At 38.0% G+C, this 25183-nt stretch overlaps 1 protein-coding gene across 2 annotated transcripts in view; it reads left to right on the top strand.

Moving 5' to 3' along the window:
- The first annotated feature begins 1847 nt into the window (after positions 1-1847).
- PRMT6 (protein arginine methyltransferase 6) overlaps positions 1848-25183 on the top strand; it is a 107477-nt gene continuing 84141 nt past the window's right edge. Inside the window, exons 1-3 of one of the 2 annotated variants that reach the window (XM_078332622.1) lie at positions 1848-3056; positions 5336-5531; positions 6230-6369. In XM_078332622.1, the coding sequence (XP_078188748.1) occupies positions 1871-2998 (1128 nt within the window). In that variant the 5' untranslated portion in view covers positions 1848-1870 and the 3' untranslated portion in view covers positions 2999-3056; positions 5336-5531; positions 6230-6369. Of the gene's footprint in view, positions 3057-5335; positions 5532-6229; positions 8696-25183 lie in introns of those variants that run through there. The other variant, XM_054236603.2, reaches the window with a different exon arrangement.

Genomic DNA, 25183 nt, shown 5'->3' with positions numbered 1-25183 from the left:
AAATGCTTCAACGTTTTTAACCTTAAATGGTTGAGCCCAGGCCACTGAAAAAAATATATAATTTACCCAATTAAAATAATGATCAAGATTTAACTAAGATCCTCTTAGTGAGAAACAGTTGTTCTCACTCTGGCTCCCCATTAGAATTCCCTGGGAAGCTTTTATAAACTAGATGCCCAGGTTCCACTGGAGTGATTCTGATTTAATTGGTCTGATGTAGACCCAGGCATAGGTATTTTTTTAAAAAGCTCCTTAGAGAATTCTAATGAGAAGCCAGGATGGAGACACTTGAGTTAGAAGTTGAGTAGAACAGAGGATGCCACATCAATAAGCTTATACTGTTACTGAAAGATTAACAGAGAAAATAGGATAAAAGAACTTTCATCCCAGACAAGGAATACAGGCCCATTGGCTACAAGGACATAATTCTAGACCACGAGAAAAAAAAAAAAGTCAGTTTTCTTCTGTGTGATTTTTTTTTTAAGCTGGGAGAAAATGGTATTATGCCCACCTTGTTCATAACACAGACACTCATATAGATGCCACGCATATTTTAAAATTTATTTTAAACAACAAAGAATAACAGTTGATGGTTGGCTTTAAGAGAAATAGAAGAGGAAGAGGAGAGTGTCAACATTTCCAGACAAACACTGGAAAAAATGAGTTGCATTGAAAAAGTGATCAACAGAAATGGATTCTGTTATTTCTGAGAGGAAAAAAAATACACACACACACGCACATATATACGTAGCGAGAGAAAAATACACCTAGCAACGAGTTTGCTTTGATCACATGGCTCTTTAGTCTGCACTTTTCAGGATTTAACTCTTGAGTGAGCCACACAGAATATCAGAGCAGAGTCGAAAGCCAATAACTATTTTTCTAAGTATAACCAGAAACATAATTCTTCCCCAACTGCAATGAAGATTCATTAGTGGGTGAATGGGCAATTGAAGGCCAGAGTTCTATTTCTTGCCCTAAATCACTCGACTAATTAGTAGTCATACTGGAATCAGAACCCAGATTTTGTACTGCTAGGTTTTTTATTTTGTTACATTTGCACCCTAACTCCACTGAAAACAGAAAAGAGAAATGCGTAGTGCAATTTCGATAATTTCCACATCTGGAGCACTTTAAGAGCTACAATTGTCCTGCTAAGGCGGTAGTGGGTGGATGGTGCCGCCATAGTCGGTGGAATAAAACCAAGGTGAGTTAGGTTGGGCGTGGTGGCTCATACCTGTAATCCCAACGCTTTGGGATCCCGGGGAAGGTGGATCACCCGAGGTCGGGGGTGCCAGACTAGCCTGACCAACATGGAGAAATCCTGTCTTTTCTAAAAATACAAAATTAGCCGGGCGTAATGGTGCATGCCTGTAATCCCAGCTACTCAGGAGGCTAAGGCAGGAGAATCTCTTGAACCCGGGAGGGAGGCGGAGGTTGAGGTGAACCGAGATCGTGCCATTGCACTCCAGCCTGGCAACAAGAGCGAAACTCAGTTTCAAAAACCAACCAAACAAAAAAACCAAAGGTGAAGATAAATTGAGCAGAGAAAGGTGGATTATTAGTCTCGAGTGGGCGTGTCGACTTCAGGAAGGGAATGAAAACAACAAAGTGATAAGGGTTGGAGGGGGAATGAAAGGATCTCAGAATGTGGGTATGGTGGGTGGGAAAAGGGATTCCAGGACACCAGAAGAGCAGTACAAAACAGCTCCCGTGGGCAGGCACCGGGGAGACACTCCGGCCCTCCGGTCAGGGGACCCCGCAGGAAGTGGGAAGGACGAGCGCACACTACAAGTCCCAGAATCCCCCGTTTCCTGGAGCCCGTGCCGTGGCGCGCTACGCACGCCGGGAGCCGGCCGGGGCGGCCAAGATGTCGCAGCCCAAGAAAAGAAAGCTTGAGTCGGGGGGCGGCGGCGAAGGAGGGGAGGGAACTGAAGAGGAAGATGGCGCGGAGCGGGAGGCGGCCCTGGAGCGACCCCGGAGGACTAAGCGGGAGCGGGACCAGCTGTACTACGAGTGTTACTCAGACGTTTCGGTCCACGAGGAGATGATCGCAGACCGTGTCCGCACCGATGCCTACCGCCTGGGCATCCTGCGGAACTGGGCAGCACTGAGAGGCAAGACGGTACTGGACGTGGGAGCGGGCACCGGCATTCTGAGCATCTTCTGTGCCCAGGCCGGCGCCCGGCGCGTGTACGCGGTAGAGGCCAGCGCCATCTGGCAACAGGCCCGGGAGGTGGTGCGGTTCAACGGGCTGGAGGACCGAGTGCACGTCCTGCCGGGACCGGTGGAGACTGTGGAGCTGCCGGAGCAGGTGGATGCCATCGTGAGCGAGTGGATGGGATACGGCCTCCTGCACGAGTCCATGCTGAGGTCCGTCCTCCACGCGCGAACCAAGTGGCTGAAGGAAGGCGGTCTTCTCCTACCGGCCTCCGCCGAGCTCTTCATAGCCCCCATCAGCGACCAGATGCTGGAATGGCGCCTGGGCTTCTGGAGCCAGGTGAAGCAGCACTATGGTGTGGACATGAGCTGCCTGGAGGGCTTCGCCACGCGCTGCCTCATGGGCCACTCGGAGATCGTGGTACAGGGACTGTCCGGCGAGGACGTGCTGGCCCGGCCGCAGCGCTTTGCTCAGCTAGAGCTCTCCCGCGCTGGCCTGGAGCAGGAGCTGGAGGCCGGAGTGGGCGGGCGCTTCCGCTGCAGCTGCTATGGCTCGGCGCCCATGCACGGCTTTGCCATCTGGTTCCAGGTGACCTTCCCTGGAGGGGAGTCGGAGAAACCCCTGGTGCTGTCCACCTCGCCTTTTCACCCGGCCACGCACTGGAAACAGGCGCTCCTCTACCTGAACGAGCCGGTGCAAGTGGAGCAAGACACGGACGTATCAGGAGAGATCACGCTGCTGCCCTCCCGGGACAACCCCCGTCGCCTGCGCGTGCTGCTGCGCTACAAAGTGGGAGACCAGGAGGAGAAGACCAAAGACTTTGCCATGGAGGACTGAGCGTTGCCTTTTCTCTCAGCTACCTCCCAAGGCAGAAAAAGGGAGATCCCACGTGCAAGTAGGGGAAATATCTGTCTCCCTTTTCCCTCATAGCCTCCGGGGAGGGAGAGTGACTTCATTCTCCCTTTGAAGAGATTCTTCTGGTGATGTTTATTTAAAAAGTGATCCCCCTCAACAACGGATACAGCGTGCTTATTACTGGGCTTTTAAGCCTCAAAAGCGTGTAGTACCAAGCACTTGTATTTCCGTATATTTTGTCTCGCAGGGGAGGGAAGGGGGAAGAACACGGATGAAAATACCAGTTTTTCAAGGGTCCATGTACATCCCTGACATCTCACACCTTATCTAAGTCTGAAGCTGGGGAGAAAGGGTTCATTTAAACTTCATAAATTTCCAATACGACTTTAGTATCTCTCCAGAGCCATATTTTCTCAGTCTGAATTAATTCCCCATTCCTAGGTGCCTGTGGGCTATGGTACTTCTTCTTCATTGTTTTCTAAGTAAACTTTGCTACTGGTAATGAATGGGAAGGCTAAGAGGAAGCAGTTTAAATAGCCCCGCTCTCATTACTCTTAACACACACATAGGGTGCTAAAGTTGATGAACACATGAATCCATTAAGTAAAATAGTCTTTGTAAAGCATACCTAAGAAACTCAGAAGGTGCATTTAGGTGAAAGAGACCAGAAAGAGAAATAGTATGGATTTTTAAAAATTCTTGTCTCTACTATTACAACCAAAAAAAAAAGTATATATATATATTTCATGGATGTTCCATAAATATTTTTTTAATTCTTATGAAACAGGCTGGTAGAGGAGGTTTCTGAGCCTAGCCCAAGGGCTTATTCATCACTATGGGTAAATTATTTAAACTCAATTAAGGAAAATATTTTCCCAGCTAGAAAAAAATGTACTCGTTCTCATTTAAACTCATTTGGAGGGATCATGTGAGTTGGCCTACTTAATACTAGTGAAAGTTCCCTTATTTTTCTCTCTCCGTTTCACGCAGCCAATTGTGAAAGTTGTGAGTTTTAGGAAAATCACTTGTAATAAAGTGTAAATCTTATCAAATTTATTTTGCTGTTTTCCTCCTTATCCTTGTAGCAAATAAAACATTGACATTCTCACATTTTGTTGATGAAGTAAAAGTCTTGTGTGCTGTCTATGAGTTATAATGCTTTTGCCTTTTTAACATTGTCAGTTTTTAAGTGTTACAAACCCTTCAGAATATAACTTCAGGACAATTCAAACTATGCTTAATGTATGGTTTTTGAACTGCTGTATGCTAAGAAATTAGGTGTGAAAAACTGGTGTTCTGAAATAGCCTGATGTTTATTGTAATTCTGAGTTTTCTGCCTTTTTATTCATCACATATTAAAGTATTAGAGTATTATAACTAATTTGCTAAAATTTGGTGGTGTATAACACAAGATCTTCCATCATGGAGACACGGGTACAAAATTATCAATATGCAAGATGATTGAGTAGGAAGCAGTACAGTGATAACTTCACCATTTTGATACTAAGATAGTTAACGGCTCATGTAAAAGGTACAGTCACAGCACACTAGGCTTGACTTAAGCTAGAAGGGAAAAAATAGCTTCTTCTAGGGTCTTCTGTATTTTAAATCAAACATTTCTTTAGAGTTTTAGTGTGTGATTTGAAGTAGGTTTCTGGTGGTTTGGTTTGTTTTTTGAAAAAAGTTGATTTAACAATCCCTTTACTGAGTGATAAATGAGAACATTCTTCCAAATTCTATTTTTCATATATTTTATAAATATAAATACTGTAGAGTTATCCTTACCAGTATAAGCACATAAGAGGAACTTCAGTTAAAAGTTTGGGGGACTATAGAAGTAAAGGGTATGTATTTCATAGTTAAAGTAAGCTTCAGGATTTTTATTACTCCTTCCCAAAAGAAACATGAATATAAAAATACAGCTATTGAAGCAATTAGTCAAGAGTTAGCATAATGTAATTAGACTCTGGAGCCAGACAGCCGATAGTAGAACTTACGCCCCTCTTTGTGACCTTGGGCAAAATATTAATACTTAAACACCTTTTTTGTTCTTCAACTCTATCCTCACATGTCTATGATGTAGATACTATTGTTATCTCCATTTTGATATAACTCCATCGTGACTATGGAGATAACAATCGTACCTATATCATAGACATATGAGGATAGAATGAGTTAATTTATGTGACTACATAATGTCTGGTATGTAATAAGATCGCAAGTCCTCAATGGTATAATTATGGAAAAGGCAAACCTAGAGCACTTGGATGCATGCAAAATGTGTCAGAATAAATACTCAACATTTTGATTTTTTTACAGGTATTGTGCAACGGTATGTGGTTGTACATGAGGAGCAATGTATGACACTGTACACCAAATGAGCCAAAGGGAATTCAAGACCTTTGGAGTGAGGACACTTCCAGAAGGATGAAGGTGTAAAATGCATCAACATCTAGGCACCATCCAATCTGTCGTTACGGACTGGTACTGATTGCTTGGTGCCATTGCTCCACAGGTAGGAACTACCAGGCCCAAAGGAGAGGAAAACATGGTAAAGTTGGACCTGCTTCCCTCAAACAACTTACATTTATTTTGCACTGTGAAAATTTCCAAATATTTTCATTAATTCATTGGACCAATGGACATTTTATTGAGTATACAATGTAACAATCATTTTGATAAGCATTTAGGATACAAACCAATAAAACACAGTCTTTTCCTTCAAGTGATTTGTTCATAAGATAAAATGGTAAATACAATTAATGATAATGGGCTAAAAGATGGAGGGTCTTGGTGTCAGAAAGGGCAAGTAATTATCTCAATCTACATACCAGAAAATTATCTCAATTTATATAACAGGCACAAAAGTTACACAGATATTGAAGGACTTGTCTGAGGTTACATAGCTAATTCTTGGCAGTTGAATCTTGAACACAAGTCTTTTAATTTCTAACTCCAAACAAAAATTCACTTGTTTATTGTATTAATCTTGCCTGCTTTAATTAAAAATAGAAGTACGTACCTTCTGAATGGGTGACAACAGTTTTTATTGTTTGATGAATGAAGGAAAGGGAAAGACCTTAGTTTAAGGAAGTCTCATTAAAGATGTATCTCAAGGGCTCAAAGAACCACTTTCAATGTATAGGATCTCACACTTGATAACTGCTAGGCACTCATTGACATAAATACTCCCTATCCCCATTTTCCCAACAGTTAATCAAATGTGGCACTCTGAGTCCCCCAGAAAACTGACGTCTGGACACAATAGCAAAGGTAGATAAACTCATAGGTACTTGGTGCTGAGGAGCAGAGGCATCTGATGAGGCTAAAAGTGGGCAGAGGAGTTTTAAAAGGTGAGTATGAAAGACAGATACCTCCAGCAAACAACACTGGCTAACGTTTTGCTTATGGCCAGCCCTGTTAGCATCTTCCTATTTTGTACCACCCAATCCTGAGGAGAGACGAATCAGACAATGAGGCTACCCTCCTCCCATATGTGCATCTTTTTATCTATTCATTTCATGAATTAATAAACACCAACTATACAAAATTCCAATTCTATGATAAATAAGCAAATTCTACCCTCTAAGAACTAGTATATAGTATGGGAAATAAAATTACCTATATCACTCATTTGCAAACATTCCTTAGCCTGGAAAGACTATCAGGGCCAAGGGAAAAGTTCTCTGTGGCCCTCTAAAGTTTCACTGAGAAGTCAACTCACAAGTGCAAATTAATTGGAGAAAATGCATTCAAATTTATATAATGTGTACACGTGGGATCCCTCAGAATGAAGACCCCAAGCTATAGGAGAAAGTGTCCTTTTTATTTTCTTTTTGAGATGGAGTCTTACTCTGCCCCCCAGGCTGAGTACAATGGCATAATCCTGGCTCACTGTAGCCTCTGCCTCCCGGGTTCACACGATTCTCCTGTCTCAGCCTCCCAGGTAGCTGGGATTACAGGCACCTGACACCAGGCCTGGCTAATTTTTTGTATTTTTGGTGGAGACAGGGTTTTACCATGTTGGCCAGGCTGGTGTTGAACTCCTGACCTGGTGATCTGCCCACTCCAGCCTCCCAAAGTGATGGGGAAAGTGTCCATTTTTATGCTGAGGTTCAATAAAACATGGGTAATTATGAAGAAATATGATTGGACAAAAAGGTATAATCTCATGCTGACAGACTGAGTGGGAGATCCCAGCAGGGCTGGTCTATCTAGATTCTTGGGCTCTCTGAAAATGCATTCCTTCCTTCTTGGTGTGAGGTGATACCATCTCTGGAATGGGGGTCTTATAACCCACAGCCAAAGAAGATAGGACACATCATTTTTTCATGAGTAGTTTTTATACAGAAAGGCAAAGGGAAAATAAGTAATGATTTTAGGTTTTATGGCTGGCTTTAGGGAAAGGGGGTTTTTGTGTCTTGACCTGCCTTGGGGAAAGGTGATTCTAGTTTCTATGGCTAGCCTAAGGGGAGAATGGAAGTGAGAGGAGGGCAAAAGAAGATCAGAGAAACACTTTTGCTTCTAGTTTCTATGGCTAGCCTAAGGGGAGAATGGAACTGAGAGGAGGGCAAAAGAAGATCAGAGAAACACTTTTGCTTCTGAGTCCTTCATTTTGGGTTATTTTCTGTGTCCCAGCATCATTCCAACTAAATCTGTTGAAACAAGGTTGAGAAGAACTAGCCCACGTACCCTTAATCGAAAAAACTTCTTCCAAATACAGAAACATTACTGATCACATAGATCATTGTTGGGAAAAACAGCAAAGGAGAAAGGACTTTCAGAGTGCCCACCTAGATTGGTGGTGAGTAACATAGAAACAAGGAACAACGAACTGCAGAAGGCTGCAGGAGGCCTCTGAGAGGAAGGCCTCTCCATGCCTCATGTTCCGGTGCAGGGTGCCCTCAGCTCTGTTAGCATAAACATTGTGCTCAAGGACGTAAAACCCCTTCTTAGCACTATGATGTACCCAGACTTGTAGGCTCCTTGTAAGGCCCACATTTCATCAGCTGTACATACATAATAAGCTAAAAATAAGCACATGTTCCTGTTTTGTGAAACTCCCAAACCACCACTGTTATCAGTCCTTAGGATGACACACCAGTTCCTGTTCACTGATTCAGTTCCAGCTCACTGATACACTCCACCATCACCCTCTCTCCACCATCACTCCACCCTATGCTGTAGATCAAAGTGATTGTAATCAATAAATAGTGCGGATGATCAGAGCTCGGGGCCTTCACTGTTTTCCTCTAGAGTAATAAAGTGATGGCGCCCTGGTCCCACTTTTTCTCATCCTTTGTCACCACCCAACTCGGGGTACCCACAGGTGATGTAGGGCTACCTCCCTACATTCTGGTGCCCAATGTGGGGCTAATGGATCCCTACATTCTGGCACCTAAAGTGTGGGGCTTATGGATTCCTTACAAATCATGAAATCTTCACACACAATAAATTTTTCTGTTATCAGTTCCAAAAGTAAGTCTATGTCCTCTAAGTAACTGGTTTGTTTCAGCTGATGGACACAGTATAGTGGACAGATGACCCTTCTCACATTGGCTACAAGAGAGCTGAGCTTGTGCTTTTTTTACATTACATCTGGCTCCACTTGCATACTCCAATTTTTTTTCTTAATTTATCTTCTCTCATTTATAATAAATATTACATGCTTTGTTGGAATGTGTATAATCTTATTCTCTTCTAAATTTTTTGGCATGAAAATATTTTCCTACTTTTTGAAATACCTGCAGAAGCTCTGAGGATAAAGAGACCAGAAGGCTCTGAGATATGTCCCCATTAGTTCCTACAAAAGGTGGTGTCTCACATTGTTTATATGGATAGATAGCTGATCTGATCTCATCATTTTAGCCAAATTTTTAGCATTTTAAATTTTATAAAATCAAGTGACTATGTGAAAAATCTGAGACACAACAACAGTTTGAAGAAACTCTGTAGCACTTTCTAAGCCTAGAACAGGCCCTGATTAAAATCTTAAACACAACAGTAAGGAGAGTTACAGACTCCGAACCTTTTCCAAAAATGTGTCAAAACAATTTAAATGATAAGGAAGAAGAGGATGTAAGGAGACTATTTCTCAAAATATTATACATGCTCATAGGAAAAGACATTTGAAACAAAGAATCTTAGATGTGATTAAAATTAAGAGAATTTTAGTAAAAATAGAGACATGACCAGTAGCATTAGAACTGCACTAATTTGAAACCTTTGGTAATTAAGGTTATCATTATTGATAATAACTGTAGGGGAAGACGTGATTTTAGTTGACTGAGTAGCTTTAAACCCTTATAATAGACACTTAAAATACTGGGAGCTGAGAGAAAGAAAAAAATTTCCTTTGTCTTGCTCTCTCTCTGGCTGTCCACTATAGGAGAGGAAGGACAAAAAGAAAAGGTAGAATGGAAGGATATTTTCCCCCCACTTTTAAAAATACTTTATAAGCTGCCAGGCATGGTGGCTCACTCTTGTAATCTCAGCACTTTGGGAGGCCAAGGTGGGCAGATCACAAGGTCAGGAGTTCGAGACCAGCCTAGTCAATACAATTAAACCCTGTCTCTACTAAAAATACAAAAGTTAGCTGGGCATGGTGGCAGGCACCTGTAATCCCAGCTACTTGGGAGGCTGAGGCAGGAGAATCGCTTGAACCCAGGAGGCGGAGGTTGCAGTGAGCCCAGATCACGCCTCAAGCACTCCAGCCTGGGTGACAGAGCTAGACTCTGTCTCAAAATAAAAAAAATGCTTTACAAGCATTCTTATAACTAAGTAATTTATGTTCCTGAAAAACCTTCACAATTCTTTAAAATCATTCAATAAAAGTAGCAAGTTTAAGGGAAAAATGGGTTGGGTGAACCATCAAAAGCTATGTAACTTTGTAACCAAGAGTCTAACTAGCTGGGTGGTGTGGCTCAGGCCTCTAATCTCAATACTTGGGGAGGTTGAGACTGGAGGATTGCTTGAGCCCTGGAGTTCAAGATTAGCCTGGGCAACATAGTGAAGAAATATAAATTTTTAATGAAGAAACACTGCAGTAAATATAAATAAAAATAGCTTGATGGAAGAATACAAGGAAGACTTACACAAAGTAAAATTCACAAAGACAGAGAAAAGGCTAACAAACATTTCCAAGACAGAACGCAGCCAAACAGAGCCAACAGGAGGAAGTGGGGTGCCACATTCAATTGCATCAATGTATTTTGTGTTCAGTGGCTGTTGCTTAGTGGTGCTAAAACTGCATTCTATACTGATGTCATTCTACTTGCCAATTGAGTTCATCGATTTTACACAAACGTGCATTGTAGCAAAACATTCTGTTCTTTGTGAAATTTCCAGAAATTAAAGTAATTTGGAATTCCATTGGGTTTAAAACTTCTTTCTTTTCAGTGAAATTTTTCTTGAAAGGAAGGGAGGGTTGTAACACTTTAGTATGAATTCATTTTGTTATTCTGGTCAACAGAAAAGTCAATAGGAAGGGAGAATACAAATTCTGGCCAGTGTAGAGTGAAAGGAAAATAGTTGAGCACAGTTGCCTGTGTTCAAAAGGTAGTTTGATAGATGGCATTGAGGACAATAGCTGTTTATCCACAGTCACAGAGCAGCATAAAAACATCTAGGGCCAAAAGAAGCCTAAAGTTAGTGAGGGAAGCATATAAATGAAGAGTAGGATCCCTAAACCTATTCGAGGACTTTTCTATGTCAGAACAACTTAATCCTCTCACATTTGTGAAGAAAACTTTCCATTCACCATTATTGCAAGCTCTGTGCAGCTTAGCAGGTGGTGTGGAGTGGTATGACTATTAGGTTTTTTTCTTAACACTTGCAGCTTGCTCTTAGTAATATTACTATGTTATATATTATATGCTAATTACATAAATTAATATAATTATGTGTAATATGTTTATTATATTATAAAATTATTATAAGAGCAAATTATAGAGCTTTGACTTTAAGTTATATAGGATGGTGAAAGGATTCCAATCCACAAATGGTTAAAACATTTATTTTATGCATTCATTGGAATCAAACTTTTTATATCAGGAATCTTTATCAAAAGAGGAACCTGCTTATTTTAATATGAACTTCTCCCTCTACCATCATTTATCATCTGATGAAATTATAAAAATTAAAAAAAAAAACATTTAAATGCTTTAGAATGACCAGTAAAGAATTAAAAAGGGATGATTTGGAAAAGCCACAGATTCAATATCCAGTCACTGGATAATTAAGAATTTACTCTAGGCAAAATAGTTATAGGAAAACAAGGAGAGAATGACAAGAATTACAAGAGGATTTTAATACTAAATGAAAATATAAATCACCAGGAAATGTGTTGTTTGTAAAAATAAAATGAAACATTAGCTAACTTTCCTTCAACCCCAACCAAAGATACTTCATCGAGCCAGGTATTATTATAAGATAAGTTCACATATAAATTAATACCTTGGCCCTAGGTCAAAGAAAAATATTATGGTAAAGCTTCAGAATGGTAAATCCATATGCAGATAGGATAGAGAATGATTGAGTTACTGTAAACGAAGTTCTAAGAATTAAAACTAGCCATAGAGGATGTAGTCATTGCACTATCCCCATAAACAGTAATGTTGTTTAAGACATTAAAATGATCTATTAGTCAGTGCTAACTATGTGATATGGCTGTTAATGAGTTATAATTTTTCATTTTTTATTTGCTATATCTTATTTATTTTATACCAAATAATAATGCATTCACATGAATAGATTGTGAAAAAAGCATATGCTGAAACTTTACACCAAACAATATTCAAATGCAGCCACTACTACTCAGCATGTGGAATATTTTTATTTCTGTATCTTAGGCTGGATTCCCTTAAGTATTTGCTTATTTTTAATTTTAGTAAATCCTGGCAGATTTCTTTCTGAAAGGGTCATATAATTCACATTCATACCAAGGATATATGAAAAAGCCTATTTTGTGATACCCCCATTAACAAGGTGTTTTAAATCTTACTTATGTTAATCTTGTGAGCAAAAAACTAGTAGCTTCTTGTTTTAGTTTTTATTTCCCTAACTCCTGGTGGGTTGAGCATCTTTTCTTATATTCATTGTCCATTTATATTTCCTTTTCTGTGAATATATTGATTGCTTTCCCCTTTTTTCTATTGGATGTTATGGCTATAGGGGGTCCTTTGTTTATTAGGCATAGTCTGTCATGTACTATCATGCTTTCATTTAATTTTTTTTTACTTCATTAATATTTGGTCATTCAAAAAATCATTTTTTGTTTTTATTACTGTAATTTATTAATTAATCTTGTTTGTTATGGCTTATCAGTTTCTTTTATAATTAAAAAGGCTTATTATAATCCAAAGGTTAGGGACATATTCCCAAATGTCATTCATTTTCATTATTTAATTTTAATTCAGATATTTAATTTCTATGAAATGTATGAGTTTTAAACACTTGAGGTAAAGATACTTTTCAATGCAATACCATAAAATTCATGTCATAAATATTACTAGATTTCACTTTTAGCATAAGTTAAATCAGTGATTTTCATACGTAACTCAGCATTTCAGAAATGTAAGAAAGTACAATTTTAATAATAGGTAAGATGGAAGAAAGAATGCTACTTATAAGAAAATATATGGAAAACAGCAATAGGTAGATTTTCATGGTAAAATAAAGAGAAATAAAAAAGTCCTATGTTAGAAAAGAAAATACAAGGGGAGTGGAGAATGCTGGAGTGCTGGAGAGGATCGAAACATCAGACTCTCTCTCTCTGTCTCTCTCTCTCTCTCTGTCTGTCTCTCTCTCTGTCTGTCTCTCTCTCTCTCTCTCTCTCTCTCTCTCTCTCTCTCTCTCTCTCTCTCTTTCTCTCTCTCTCGACAGAGTGTTGCTCGGCTCACTGCAACCTTGGCTTCCTGGGTTCAAGCGATTCTTCTGCCTCAGCCTCTCGAGTAGCTGGGACCACAGGCACGCGCCACCATGCCCGGCTAATTTTTGTATTTTAGTAGAGACGGGGTTTCACCATGTTGGCCAGGATGGTCTGGATCTCTTGACCTCGTGATCTGCCCACCTCGGCCTCCCAAAGTGCTGGGATTACAGGCGTGAGCCACCGCGCTCAGCCTCAAAAAGTATTATTTCTTTTAAAATTATGTTTAAATTTTTTTGGAAAGACAGGGACTTACTACATTGCCCAGGCTGGTCTCGAATTATTCGGCTCAAACAATCCTCCTGCCTCGGTGTCCCAAAGTGTTTGGCACCCAACCAGATAAGGTATTGTTTCATATCAGTTCTTTTTCTGCCCAAGAAAACTGATGCAACATTTGTAATGATGAATAAATATTATTTTTAACATAGTCTGACATTTGCTCTTCTCTTAAAGGATTTTTTTCTTAATAAATATTTATCTTTTTATTCTTTATTGTTAATATTTATAAATACTTATTCTAAAGTTTACAGGCAGGGTGCAGTGCCTCATGCTTGTAATCCCAGAACTTTGGGAGGCCATAGTGGGTGCATCATTTGAGGGCAGGAGTTCAAATTAGTCTGGCCAACATGGTGAAACCTTGTCTCTATTAAAAATTCAAACATTAGTTGGGTATGGTGGTATGCGCCTGTAATCCCAGATACTCAGGAGGCTGAAGTTTGAGAATTGCTTGAACCCAGAAGGCAAAGGTTGCAGTGAGCTGGGATTGCACCACTCCAGCCTAGACACCAGAGCGAGACTCTGTCTCAAAAAAATAATAATAATAAAAATGAAGAAGAAGGAGAAGGAGAAAGAGAAGGAGACGAGGAAGAGGAAGGAGAAGGAAGAAACCTACCAAGTAGAGTTCATTTCACATTCAACTAATGTACCCTGTTAGTCAAATATACACATAAATACACACACCCAAACACATTTGCACTTTTTAGAAATTCAGGAAACAAACCCATAAAGTGACATCTATTGGGCAAATGTGGCTCAATTCCTGAAAAATAAGGTGCTATGATCTCAACAATTGTCATGCAATTCCCTGGCTCTTTCCCTTAGCTCATGCTGTCGTGTCTGTATAGAGCGCTCATCTGTTCCCTTTCTCTTTCCATAACCAGCTTTCAATATCCTGCTTAAATGCCCCCTCTCATGCTAAGTATTTCCTCATCTCTTCATCGAAAGCAACCCCTTCACAGTATCATCTTATGCTTTAACCGCTCTACTCTTTTGGATCTTGCCTGTGTCTGCTTTGGTTTTGTTTTATTGTCCTTTAAGGGTGGGGCACATTCCTTATTCATCTTTGCATCCCCCATATTGCCTAGGATTTAGTATTTAATTGCTTCTATTATGTAACATTTTCTGAGTGTCTTCAGGTTCCTCATGAAACCTGGCTTAACTAATTTTCCAAAAGGCCTTAAGTGAACTTAACTTAGGTGGGAATCCATTTATTAATAAATTCCTTTACTAACAGGAAATCTGAATATTCTATCCCAAGCCGAAGATGGCATATTTTTAATTGAAAACTAAGTTTGACAGCCTGGGCACCTCTACAAAATTTTTTTAAAACAGCCGGGGGTGGTGGCATGCACCTGTGGTCACAATTGCTCAGGAGACTGAAGTGGGAGAATTACTTAAGCCTAGGAGGACAAGGTTGAAGTGAGATGTGATTTTGCTACTGAATTCCAGCCTGGATGACAGACCAAGACCCTGTCTCAAAATAAAATAAGATATATTTTAGACTAAGTTCTGCTTGGCACAATAATAAAAATACATATTCGTAAAACAAAATTGAACAAATTATTTTTCCTCAGAAGAACCTTAACCAATTTACAGCAAGTTTTATCAGGAAGAAATTCGTCCCAAACTGCAATACATAAGCCAACTTCTGGCATAATGTGTTAAAACTGCTTCAATGTAATGTTTGTGGTCCACCATATCTAATCTATACATATGAAATATGACAGTATTATAAAGTGTCATTTTTCCAACAAGTGTAAAGAGTGCTTTTAATTAAACATTTGTCTTAATATATTAACTGAAAGTCAATTTATCTCAGAACAATTTGGCAATGTTTTAAGTAGATCTTGACAAAAATACACTAAATCTATTTTTTTAATGTTTTATTACTTGCAAGTTTCAGCCTGATGTGATTTTAAAATAGCCAAGTTATAAGCCCCTGAAAATTGGAGTTTATAATGGAAATACTGACAGACCTTAACTTTTAGGAGAGCGAGTGTGCTGTTGTAATAACATTTGCTGGTGCTGTGTTAGTCAGTGTGGCAACATGACTGGGGTGCTGGATATGGCATTTCAAATATGAAACTGGTTGAAAACTTGCTGAAATATTTTTCTATGTTTTTAAATTTTTAGAAAACTTGAATCTTGTTTTGGAAACTCCTGTTCTTTCCAAAGCTATTGCAATGAACAAGTATCAAGCCCTTTTCTTTGTTTTACAGTATCTCAGTTGTCTCCTCTCCTATGGCCGGATTTTCCACAAAGCTTTTTTATCCCAATATATAGCAACCTGATACTCACCTCTTTGTTCAAGCCAGAAAACTAGATGTCAGTCTTAACTCCTAACATTATTTCTTCTTCCCCCACATCTAATCCGTTGTAAACACTGAGGGGTTTACTGCCAGAATATATTTTGAAGCCAGTTATTCTTCGTCATCACTGTCATCACCTTGGTCTGTGTCGCCATATCCTCTGGTCAAACCAATCACAATAGCTTCCTAGATTCCTTAGTATCTTCCTCATGGATCTAAAATAAAATCCAGACTTTATATCATGATCTACAAGATCTTACCCTCTTGGGCCTCATTCCCATTTCACCTCCCCCAAAACCTCATCCATTTCTCTGCCCTGCATAGAACACTGAAGTCACACTGGCTTTCTGGTAGTGCCCAGAATATACCAAGCTCTCTGGGCTCCATATGTTCTTTATTAGAACACTTTTGCCATGTTAACCTTCATCATTCTTTATACCTAAGCTTAAATGTCATTGTCACAGAGACATAGCCCTAATCACTCAAGTGTATGTGCCCCCTCCATGATTACACTTTATCAAAATAAGCCTGTTGGTTTAATTCATGTCATTTTACCTAACATATAATTATTTCATTTTTTTTTCTCTTCTACAAACGTTTTAAGCTTCATAAGACAGGACCCATATTTTCTTTTTTCTTTGCAACACATTTCTTTTGTTTAGTGAAGTTTTTAAAAATATTGGCTAATTGATAATTGCATGACACAATGAATAATAGTATTTATTGAGCATTTTCTATGTGCCAAAAATCATTGTATGTGCTTTACAGTGCACATATAGTGCACATTTAATCTTTGCAGGAAATTAGAGATAGAGATCATCAATAACCCCAGTTTACAGGTGACAACCCGGAGGCACAGAGAAGTAGAATAAATTTCCCAAGGTTATATATCTTGAACTCCTGACCTCAGGTGATCCACCCGCCTTGGTCTCCAAAGTGCTTGGATTACAGGCATGAGCCACCATGCCCGACCTCCAAGGTTATATGTCTAGAAAAATGCAGAGTTGCCTTTAGCAATGAACTCTTTCAATTCTTTTCATCTTTCTATACATTCTGTTTTCTGATTACATGCTATTGAAGGGAAAATTTCAAGAATGGAAAATAAATATTATTGATATATTCACCAATATGTATTATATAATTATTTCAATAAATATTTTTTGAGTGCCTGCTAGTGCTAAGCCAGTAGAGACTGATCGTAAACAAATTAGACAGTATCCTGATAGAGCTTATATTCTTATGAATGAATTACACAACAAGGGAGGAAGGAAGGACTAAAGCAAGATAAAAAGGGAGGGAGGGAAGAGAGAAGAAAGAGGATGAATATATTTTGTAATAAGTGCCTTAAAATGAATTACAAAGAGATGAGGTAGAAAATAAGTGGAAGAGACAACTTTACACCAGGTGATCTGAGAAGTCCTCTTGGCAGAGGTCGTATTTGAACTGAAATCTTAACGATGAGAAGAATACAAATATTCAAAGATCTGAAGGAAAAGAATTTCATGTAGATGAGATATCAAGAGAAGACTGGAAATAGGAAAGAGACTGGCATTTTCCAGGAACTGACTGAAAAACAGTCTCTATGTTGTCCAGAATAGAGAATGACAATGGAATGCAATGGGCGTGGAAAGATGAGCAGGGGCCAACTTAGGCAGCACCTGTAATCAGTGGTAAGGAATTGGGGGCATATTTCATAGTAAAAGATAACATAAAAAAAACTTAAACAAGAGACTGCAATAATCTAATTTACATTTTTTTCCTTATGATCAACTTATATAATATGTAAAAAATTGATTGGAAAGGGTAATAAAAGAAGCAAGGATAGCTAAGAAGGTGTCACATGAATAATAGTCAAACTTTTCATAGAAGCAGAGACTTGAACGATGGTTACTAGGGGCTGAGGGGAGCAAGAATTGAAAATGTGTTGATCAAAGTGTACCCAGTTCCACTTATGCAAGATGAAAACAATTCTGCGATCTACTGTACAAAATAGTGCATATAGTTAGCGATACTGTATTGAATACTTAACAATTTGTTAGGAGAGTAGATCTTATGTTTTCTTACCAATAAAAGGCAGAGGGGAAACTTCAAGAGATGATAGTTTTACAAGTGTATACATATATATATATATATATATATATATATATATATATATATATATACATCAACACGTATACATTGTATACAGCTGTTTTGTAAGTCGGTCATCTCAATTTTAAAAAAACGCAATTGCATGGATTGAAACAAGTCAAAGGAATAAAATCTATGAGGTTTATTAGACAAATTTAAACACATACATTGATCATCATTGAAGTTGCTAGGGTACTACCTCATATTTTTCTGAAATTCCTTAATTAAAGAGAGGAGAGAGAGAGAGAGAGAAAGAAAGAGAGAAAGAAAGAGAGAAAACATTTGTTTTACCTTTCCTTGGTAACATGTATTTCAGGGTAATAAGTAGTTAATGAGGGCATGTTCCAATTTATAAAATTTCAGCAAATAAAGCAGTAGGAATGACAGAATTAGAAAATCGCCATTTTGTGACCTGTAATGGATCTCTGAAATGATCACACATAGCTGCTTAAACTAGTAGTGGAGAGGTTAATGAAGAATTTTCTAATGAATAAATCAGACTGACATACTCAGAATCCCATCAATTGAGCTAATCACTAAAAATGGGAAAGCTGGATACTATGCGTCTCAAAATATGATGATTGCAACACATATTGACACCTATAAAGTATTCTTGCCTAAAACATTGAAGCGGAATCTAATTAGTCCTCTGCATTTATATGAAATACAGGGAAGAGAGGAATCAGTTAAACAACACCATGAGGAAGTAACCAGCCAAATCTAGAATGTGAAAATTCTACAGAAAAACAATGACTCCATTTATCCAACAATCAATGGCATATAAAAAGTGATGGAAATGGGAAGTAATTAGTATAGAATAAAAGACCCTTACAAAACGTAACAACTAAATACAATAAAAGGACCTTGTTGAATGTGATTCAAGCATACTATTTATAAAAATCATGTTTGAGGCAATAAGAAATCCAAACATACTATGAACTGTATCAATAACATTAAGAAAGAACTTCTTATAATTTTTAACTATAAAATGGCAAAGGGGTTGTTAGAAAATATGTTCTTATTCAGGGGTAAATAATGAAGTATTTTTTGGTGGAATAATATACATAAGATTTTCTTTCAAATAGTCTCTGGAAAAAAAAGAAGAGTAAGAGAAAAAAGAAGACTTGTGAAATACTGATAATTAGTATAGTGGTTTTATGCATGTATGGGGTTCATTACATACTAGTTTGTGAAATTTTCTCTAAGAAATTATTTTCAAAGGGCCATTTAATTTCTTTGGAGAGAAATAATGATGCCTATGACATAGGTGGTCATAGTGGAAAGGGAGAGAAATATACAGATTGGAAGTGTATTTGAAAATTAATAGGGGTTGTTAATGAATTGAAGGAGGTGGTAAAGGAAAAGGGAAGAATCTGTGGTGGTTTCTTGGGTTTTGATTTGAGCAACTGAGTAGTTAAGGTGCTAATTACTGGGTCAGTTTCAACTGCAGAGGAACAGGTTTGGGGAAAGATTAAAACCCACTTTCATACATTGAGATCCGTAGGTGTTTTCTATTAATGCTAAAACAAATTGCCACATACTTGTTGGCTCAAAGCAACATAAATGTATTATCTTGCAGTTCTGAATGTTAGAAGTCTAAAATCAATCCAGTAAGCTAAAGTCAAAGGGTCAGCAAGGACAGTTCTTTCTGGAGGTTCTAAGGGAGAATTTTCTTTTCCTTTTCCAGCTTCTTGTGGTTGTAGTCATTCTTTGGTTCTTGGCTCGTGCCCTTGTATCACATAATCCCTCTACTTCCATGGTCATGTCACCTTCCCTGACTTTTATCCTTTGTCTTCCTCTTTTTTTTTTTCAATCTTTTTGAAGTTCCAGGGTACATGTGCAGGATGTGCAAGTTTGTGACACACATAAATGTGTGCCACGGTGATATGCTGCACAGATCATCCCATCACCTAGCTATTAAACCCAGCATACATTAGCTATTTTTTCTGATGCTCTCCCTTTCATCCACTACTAACAGGCTGCAGTGTGTGTTGTTCCCTCCCTGTGTCTATGGGTTCACAGTGCTCAGCTCCCACTAATAAATGAGAACACACAGTGTTTGGTTTTCTGTTCCTGCATTAGTTTGCTGAGGATAATGACTTCCAGCTCCATCTATGTCCCAGCAAAGGACATAATCTCATTCCCTCTTATGGCTGCATAGTATTCCATGATACATATGTACTACATTTTCTTTATCCAGTCTATCATTAACAGGTGTTTGGATTGATTCCATGTCTTTGTTATTGTGAATAGTGCTGCAATGAACACATACATGCATGTATTTTTATAATCAAATGATTTATATTTTGGGGTATATACCTAGTAATGGGATCACTGGGTTTCTGGTTCTAGGTCTTTGAGGAATCGCCACACTGTCTTTCACAATGGCTGAGTTAATTTACATTCCCATCAACACTGTTAAAGCGTTTCTGTTTCTCCACAGCCTTGCCAGCATCTGTTTTTTTTTTTTTTTTTGACTTTTTAATAATTGCCATTATGATTAACACGATGGTATCTCATTGTGGTTTTGATTTGCATTTCTCTAATGATTAGTGATGCTGAGCTTTTTCTTGTATGTTTGCGGGCCACATAAATGTCCTCTTTAGAGAAGTGTCTGTTCATGTCCTTTGCCCATTTTTTAATGGGATTATTTATTTTTTTGTTTTTGTTTTTTCTTGTAAATTTGTTTAAGTTCCTTGTGGATTCTGGATATTAGACCGTTTTCAGATGGATAGATTGCAAACATTTTCTCCTATTCTATAGGCTGTGTCTTTCTCTTTAAAAAAAATTTGTTATGTTGAGCCTACCAGCATGATTCAGAATGACTTTCCATCTCAAACTCCTTCACTTAATCAGACCTACAAAGTCTTTTTTGCCATGTAAGATAATATATTCACACGTTCTAAGGATTAGGACATAGATATCTAGGGTTGGGGGTTTATGTTATTCAGCCTAACACAAGGCCTAATATGTTTGAAATATATATTGGGTATCCTAGTGGAGATTCCAAGAGGATAGTTGGATATAAATCCAGAGGTCAGAGAACTGAGCAACTATATTTGGAACTCATCGGCATATAGATAGGACTTAAAAGCAAGTAATGGTTAAACATGAAGAATTCCAAATTTAGAGGATCCCAGATAATCTGAGAGTGAAGAGTTTAAAAAGCTAGGTAAATGCCACACTTGGAAAGCTAAAAGAGCAGCCCCATTCATGTAATTGTGCTGAATGTGGCCGACAGGTCAAATAGGAGGGAAAATGTATCCATTGTATTTGGCATTGTAAATAATGTTAGTAATTTTGACAAGAGCAGTTTAAACCCAATTGAAGTGGATTGAAGAATGAAATGAACCTGAAACATGAAGGCAGTGCATTTGTAAAACTTTACCCTAAAGAGCAATGAATAAATGTTAAGGCTATTAAAATATTTGGGTAGAGAAAAAGGTGTTTTATTTTGTTTTCTCAAGAGAGGAGATAGAATATTCTTGTTACAAATAGTAACAAACATGTTACTATTAATAGAAATGATCTGTTTTAAAAAAACATTTATAATGTAGGAGAAAGAAGGGTTAGAGGAAGGAAGGAGGAAGGAAGGAAGGAGGCAAGGAAGGAAGGAAGGAAGGCTTTGGCAAGGGAACAAAGAGGTTCCACAGCTCAAGAGGAAGACTTTGATGGGAGCTCTTCTCTGGGAATAATGGAGGGAATGCAGGAAAAATGGGCACAAGTAGAGGCTTGCAGTTCAGTTTACAAGGATGTTTCAATCTCTCTTATTTTCTTAGTGATGAGAGTTGCAAATGGTGTTATGGAGTCAGGTGGTAAGGAAAGGTTTGAGAATTGTTCCACAGAAAGAGATTCCATAAAATCCCTTTCAAAGGACCAATATGCCCCCAGCAAAAATAGAGTGGGGGTGGATGTTGGTGGGGGGGAAGAAAGCCTTCTTGTGATGAGATGGATTTGGGAGGTCAGTTTCTGATAATTAGAAACAAATTCTTTTGGAGTGATGATTGATTTTAAGGGCGTGTCTTCTATGGGAGTGCTATACAAATTATGTTGGCTGCTTGAAATTCACCATGCAGTAAGGATTTCAGTGTTGAACATCCGTTGATGAGTTGCTAAGTCAACTTAAATGTATGTTAAAATAATAGAATCCTCTCTTTAGCCCTAGATAAGCATTTTCCCCTAAGAACTGACATCACTTAACACCCTAGGGCCCCCAATAGTAGCTGCTTTGCTCCAGTCAGAACATTTTTTATTTTTATTTTTCCCATCCTCTACCAAACCATAAGTGGATGATATCCCAGAATCTGAATGCCCAGAACTGCCTAGCCTCAATTTTATCTCTGCCAGCACAAACAAGACAAACAATGTCTGATTCCTGGGCTGAGATTCCCCACCACTATCTTGAGGATTTAGGACTTGGGGTTGCATGCCAGTAATGAAGAGTTTGTGTGATTGAATTCTGTTTTGAGTGTTGTAAACCTGTAGGAGTATCTTTCAATTCTGGTGCCCAAAGAACAGAACCGTAGTATTATGATGAAAAGGACATATGTCCCAATCTATTCCTTTTGGGTGGAGTGAGAAGCATGAAATTGTTAACTTAGGAAAATAATAACTTTACTGGAAAAGCATAATCCGATTGTTAAAATACTATCAATGAGGTTGCAGTTTTTCAGGAAACATTTTGATTATTTCTATTAGAGTCACATAAGTAACCTGGGCCTTGATTTAATCCAGGATGTAACTTGATCCAAGAGTATTAGTAAAGTAGCCCCTAAAGAATGGAAAGAATAATTTCTGGAAGTGGCTAATGTCAGCTACAGGTTGATTTTCTACTAATTTTGTTTTAATAGGATAACATCTGATTGTATCTCCAAATTCTCAGTGTTCTCTACTGTGACTGCCTGTGCCCCATTAAAAACGTTAATATTTTGCTTCTGAATAATGCAAAGGTCTTTCACAGATTAAAAAGTTCTTACAACCTTTCATTTAGAAGAGACAAAGTTTACTATTATTCCTGCTTTTCCGAAAAAGGAATTAAAACACAGATATTAAAAACACTGTTCCCAAATCTATCAGATTTCTTTGACTTACAGTTTAATTCTTATACTATAAAATTTGTATGTGTAAACATGAATATGTAGACTAAATAAAACATTTAGGAGATTATTAATAGGAGGTTCCAATTCTACCTGTTTTTTCTCCTGAATTTACTTCCTGTAAGACTCATTTCAATGTAATCATCATGGATTGATGATCTATTATGTTAAAGGCATCTATAATTTTGCACAAAGGCAAAAATATCAATTAATAATCAGAGACTTAACCCCAAAGTGTATTAGGTTTATTTAGCAGATCATTGTTTTTTATAATTAAAAATGACAGGTCAATGTCTATGTTGATGCCATTAGAGCTGGCTTTTTCAGCTTTTACTGTTGTTGCTGTTTTGCTAGTAATAACTGAAATTCTAATCACTGATTTTCAGTGCTACAAATGGAATTGTTTAAATTTTTTAATTCCAGCAAAACAATTTAACTACCTGTTTTATATTTGACTCTAATTTGTGTAATCAGCAATCATTACCATCCCAGTTGAGGACCCCCTTCTATACCACTTGATATTGCTAGTTATGTTTGGATAGTTCAACTACATGGCAGCTAATTCAAGATTCATGTTTACTATGCAATTTGGGTATGTTTCTAATTAACGCATTTATAAGATGTACTAGGTACTCAATAAATGTTGATTAATTTTAGATTATTTAATTCAGAGACTTTTGAATCACATCAGAATTATTTGAAGGAAGAGTTTGGGTATTTAAGCAGGCAATCAAGCTATTTAAGAATCTAACAAAGGTTGGAAGAGATTTATCTGAACTTGATAATTGAAGGGAAAAAAGAAAGAAACTTGCAAGAATGTCCATAATATAAAAATTAAAAAATAATAGATAATAAGATAGATAAAAATAATAGACAAAATAGATAAAAATAATAGACAATAATAATGTTGGCAGGGATGCCATGAAAAGGGAACACTTTTACACTGTTGGGAATGTAAACTAGTACAACCACTATGGAAAATAGTGCAGAGATTTTTTTAAAGAGCTAAAAGTAGATATATCGTTTGATCCAGCAGTCCCATTACTAGGTATCTATGCAGGGGAAAAAAAGTCATTATACAAAAAAGATACTTACACATGCATGTTTATAGCAGCACAATTTGCAAATGCAAAAAGATGGAACCAGACCAAATGTCCATCAATCAATGAGTGGATAAAGAAAATGGGACACACACACACACACACACACACACACACACACTCACCATGGAATACTACTCAGCCATAAAAAGGAATGAAATAATGGTATTCACAGCAACCTGGATGGGATTAGAGAGCCTTATTCTAAGTGAAGTAACTCAGGAATGGAAAACAAAACATGATATGTTCTCACTCATATGTAGAAACTAACCTGTGAGGACACAAAAGCATAAGAAGTATACAATGGACTTTGGGGACTCGGGAAAGGATGGGAAGTGGCAAGGGATAACAGACTACACATTGGGTACAGTGTACACTGCTTGAGTGTTGGGTGCACCAAAATCTCAGAAATCACCCCTAAAGAACTTATTCATGCAACCATGTTCCCCCAAAACCTATTGAAATTTTAAAAAATATTCTAAAAGAACGAAAGAAACTCATGGCTTTGAGAGAAAGTAGTTAAATTACAACACTTCTTGCAGAATCAGAGAGGGTTGTGTATTTGGTGTAAAATAGGCCTACAAGGCAACCTCTGCTGCCAAAAGTGATGCTTCCAGAAGTCCATAGTACCAGGATTATTGGTTGAGTACCGAGGACAATGAAGCTGGTAACATTGGAGAGGAAAATGACAGTCCAAAAAGGACAGACAGGACAGCCACTCTCCCGGTCACACCACTGATTCAGTGCATTCAGTAGAGTCCCACGAAAGATCTAAGACTGAGCCAAGGCACAAATGCAGCCCAAGGAGAAAATAATATAGTGTCAAAGTATAGGTTTTGCATGCCAAGGTTGTCCAGGTGTTCTAAATTTACATCATAATAAACAAATACTTTTTAATGGAAATATCTTGATTATTTTGAGTTCTTTATGTACCAAGCATAAAGCTGCATGCTTAGGGCTAAGAATTAAACTGTGAATAAAACAAACAAAGTCTCTGCCTTGCTGGACAACAAGTACTTCTTTGAAAACGGATCTGTGGGAGAACATCTCTGGATCTTCCACAAGTTCTGTGTTCTAATGTCACTTCATTAGAGAGATCTTCTCAGACTCCTGTATTAAAATAACTCCTTACCCCTTTGCCTGATAGTATATTATGTATAATAGCTGCCACAACAGAACAGGAGCACCATGACAGCAGGGACTTTGGTTTACCAAAAATGCCTATACATAAAAATAAATATTTGTTGAATGAATGCATGAAAGAATAAAGAATTGATCTTATTATTCTTTTTGAGCTATTGTGACCAACTTTGGAAAAAAAGATTCTT

The sequence above is a fragment of the Callithrix jacchus genome, chromosome 7 (genome assembly GCF_049354715.1).
Source record: "Callithrix jacchus isolate 240 chromosome 7, calJac240_pri, whole genome shotgun sequence".
Classification (NCBI taxonomy): domain Eukaryota; kingdom Metazoa; phylum Chordata; class Mammalia; order Primates; family Cebidae; genus Callithrix; species Callithrix jacchus.
This window is presented reverse-complemented; position numbering and strand designations above follow the sequence as displayed.